Source organism: Oppia nitens, unplaced genomic scaffold, assembly GCF_028296485.1.
Source record: "Oppia nitens isolate AA-2021 unplaced genomic scaffold, nextdenovo-longstitch-racon4-pilon3 scaffold2_pilon_pilon_pilon, whole genome shotgun sequence".
NCBI lineage: Eukaryota > Metazoa > Arthropoda > Arachnida > Sarcoptiformes > Oppiidae > Oppia > Oppia nitens.
The window spans coordinates 1312501-1315741 of record NW_026533210.1 but is presented as its reverse complement, the minus strand read 5'-3'; the positions used below and the strand labels follow the sequence as shown (position 1 = coordinate 1315741).

The following is a 3241-nucleotide window of genomic DNA, read 5'->3' as shown; positions in this document are numbered from 1 at the left end:
ATAATATATAGTTTGTTTGATTATCCGACAAACATATAAATATATTTATTGTTGTTTTATTTTAGTAAAAATTATATAATAATCAAATAAATACAATGCAAACAAATTAGTCAAAATGAAAAATTGAAATAAATATTTACTGAATATTAGAAATAGGAAAACAATAATAATAATTTCCGCAAAATAAAAATCATCAAAAAATAATAATAAATTAACTTTAATTAGTCTATTAATTAATTAATTTTTTAAAAATTAAATAAATGTTTGCATTATATATATTGTTGTTATTAAAAATAATGAGTCGATACTAATTAATAATAAAAATTATAATATTTTTTTTTTTTAAATATAATACCGAATCAAACAAAAAAATTCTATTAGTTTTCGATATAAATATTTTTTTTTAATAGATATTATTTATCTCATAAAAACATGAGTAAAAATGAATGAATTAATATATACATATGATTACCAAATATCTATCTATATATATATATATATCAATAATAATAATTTATTATTATTATAATCACTGATACAGTATATATATATATATCATATATACAGGTATACATATAAATCTATATATATATAATGTCGTATTGTACTGTATCTGTATATACCTTACAACCCCTCCCCTCCTAATCTCATCACACATACTCTCTCTCTCTCTCTCCCTCTCTTTCAACACAATCACATAAACAAACAATTTCTAACTATTATTATTATCGGATATCTGGTACATAGCGTCGATACATCTCTGATATTTGGTCACAATATTCTTGCGCTTGAGCTTCATGGCCGCCGTCACCAGACCGGTATCGGGTGTCCACTCTTCGGGCACCAGATTGACAGTCATTGGTGTTTCGTATTTGTTGAGTTTGGCCGATGCGCAGTGTTTCTTGATTTGGGCGGTCAGATAGGCGACAATTTTCTTATCGGAACAGAGCTCGCCGTACGATATGTAGTCCACTTTGAGACGACGGGCTAGTTTGGTCAGTGCCAACTGATTGGGTACGACCAGTGCCACCAGATATGAGTGATAGAGATGCCCGTAGACGCAGATGTTGTCGACAAATGGATTGCACTTGAGTTCGGCTTCAATCTGATTAGTAAAAAATAGAGTTAGTTATCCATAGAGAGAGAGAGAGAGAGAACCGGTAGGTAAAACCAACAACAAAAATAACATACCTTTCCAAGTGATACATACTCTCCCTGTGCCAATTTGATCAGATCTTTTTTGCGGTCAATAATTTTGAACGTTCCGTTGGGAAACACTTCGGCAATATCGCCAGTCTTGAACCATGTATTGCCATCAGAGTCCTTATAGTAGGCCTCCTCAGTGGCCGCTTCCAACTTGTAGTAGCCATGGGAGACGGCATCGCTCGATATAACCATTTCGCCTCTAGGATTGGGTCTATCGGTGTTACGATAGCCGCCCTCTTCCCAGTTAATCAATGTAACTTTGGTGTCGATCAACGGTGCGCCCACCCGACCGAAAGTGGTGTCGTCCATATCCATAATACAGCCGACCATCGATGTCTCAGTAGAACCGTAGCCCTGCAGTAGGCGTATATTTAGGCACGATTTGATGGCCTTTTGTGTGTCCTGCGACAATGGTGCGCCGCCGGCAAATATGATGGACAGTCGGCCGCCCACTACTGCCTGAAACTTAGCGCACAACACTCGGTTCATGATTGGTGTGTCGAAACCTGATGGATGATTGTCATCAACAACAAGAAAATTTTAGACCAAATGTTATACCAATTAAAAGACAATAAATAGGATCACAAACCTTGTTCCGACCAAAACGTCTTGTAGTCGACAAAAAACTCGAATACCTTTCTGGCAATCAGTCCTTTGCGATTGATTTTGTCGGCAATGCCTTTGCGTATGCGATCCAAAACCAAGGGTACGGCTACCATAAATGTTGGTTGAAGTAGACTGGCATCGCCCCGATCGCCCGGTCTGACAGCTGTCGAAGTGTCGGTCAGTGTGTTTGGCGTCGAATAGCCGATACGGATGCCGACAATAAACATAATCGATTCGGTAACCAATTCGAGTATGTGAGCCAACGGCAGATAACCGATATAAAGCTGTTGGTCGCGGCTCTCGAGTAAACTGTTGAACAGCTGTTTGTATGAATATATGGCTTTCAAAAAGTTTTTATGAGTTATCTTCACTCCTTTTGGCACTCCTGTCGAGCCTAAGACCAGTGATAAACAACAACCAATAATTAGGCTATTAATTCAATCATCACTATCACTATAATTAGATCCCCACACATACCTGATGTATACAACACCACAGCTATGTCTTCGGGTTTTGGGGTCGCAAATGTGATCCCATTGGCCGACGCCTGTTGGCCGGCACTCTCCAACTCGCGCAACGGTACCAATCGGACGGTACGAGCGTTACATTCGTCGCGAATTGCATTGTCTTCGTCGTTGTTTGTCTTATTACTGGCAACACGATTGTCAAAATAGATAACAGTCGACATCCGCGGTATCTGTTTGTTTAGTTTCAACAGTTTCGGCAACAATTGTCTGGATGTGATTACGTGTGTTACCTCTGTTTCGTTCAATCCGTGGACAATACCTTTATTGAGAGAAAAAAACAAACACCCGATTATTAACCAATCATTATCTTCCCAAATATCATCACCCGATCATCAAAGTCCACTATACAAACCTTCATCATTAAGCGATGAATACAAAGTTCCGACCGACGCTCCCATCCGGAGTATGGCCTGAGCACAGGTATACCAATCGATGGATGTGTCGGCAAATATCATAACAATATCTTTGGGTTTAACACCGTTCAGTATCAATCCGCGGCCAATACGACTGACTCGGTCGTCAAACTGGCCGTACGTAACCCATTTGTAGTCGGTTTGAACTAATTTCGTAATCGGTTTGCCATTCAGATGATGAACCTCTTCGTCGACAATCTCCCGATAGGCCATACAATTGTTTTCGTGACCGTTATAGTCAATGGATTTTTTGATGGCCTCATCGACCGTATGACACGAATCGATGAAATGTTTGGGCGCAACAACCGACTGAACCCATGGCGACAATGGATCTTCGGGATCAATCTGTTGGCTACGGATGGCTGAAGCCTTTTCCCGGCGTTGCCACGGCTTTTGGGCCAACAAATAGACGGGAAATGTCAGGATATCATAGACAATGACCAACAGTTTGACCAGCGATACGATTAGGAAAGTTAGTACATAATAGTA

At 39.2% G+C, this 3241-nt stretch overlaps 1 protein-coding gene across 1 annotated transcript in view; it reads right to left on the bottom strand.

The window, feature by feature from the left end:
- Window positions 1–540: 540 nt before the first annotated feature.
- Window positions 541–3241, bottom strand: part of LOC128956404 (fatty acid CoA ligase Acsl3-like) — a 4375-nt gene continuing 1674 nt past the window's right edge. The window contains exons 2-6 of the mRNA XM_054302141.1: window positions 2692–3241; window positions 2290–2598; window positions 1796–2206; window positions 1192–1712; window positions 541–1105 (exon numbers count right to left, since the gene is read on the bottom strand). The exon at window positions 2692–3241 is cut by the window's right edge and continues 297 nt beyond it. Coding sequence (XP_054158116.1) covers window positions 713–1105; window positions 1192–1712; window positions 1796–2206; window positions 2290–2598; window positions 2692–3241 — 2184 coding nt within the window. The 3' untranslated portion in view covers window positions 541–712. The remainder of the gene's footprint in view (window positions 1106–1191; window positions 1713–1795; window positions 2207–2289; window positions 2599–2691) is intronic.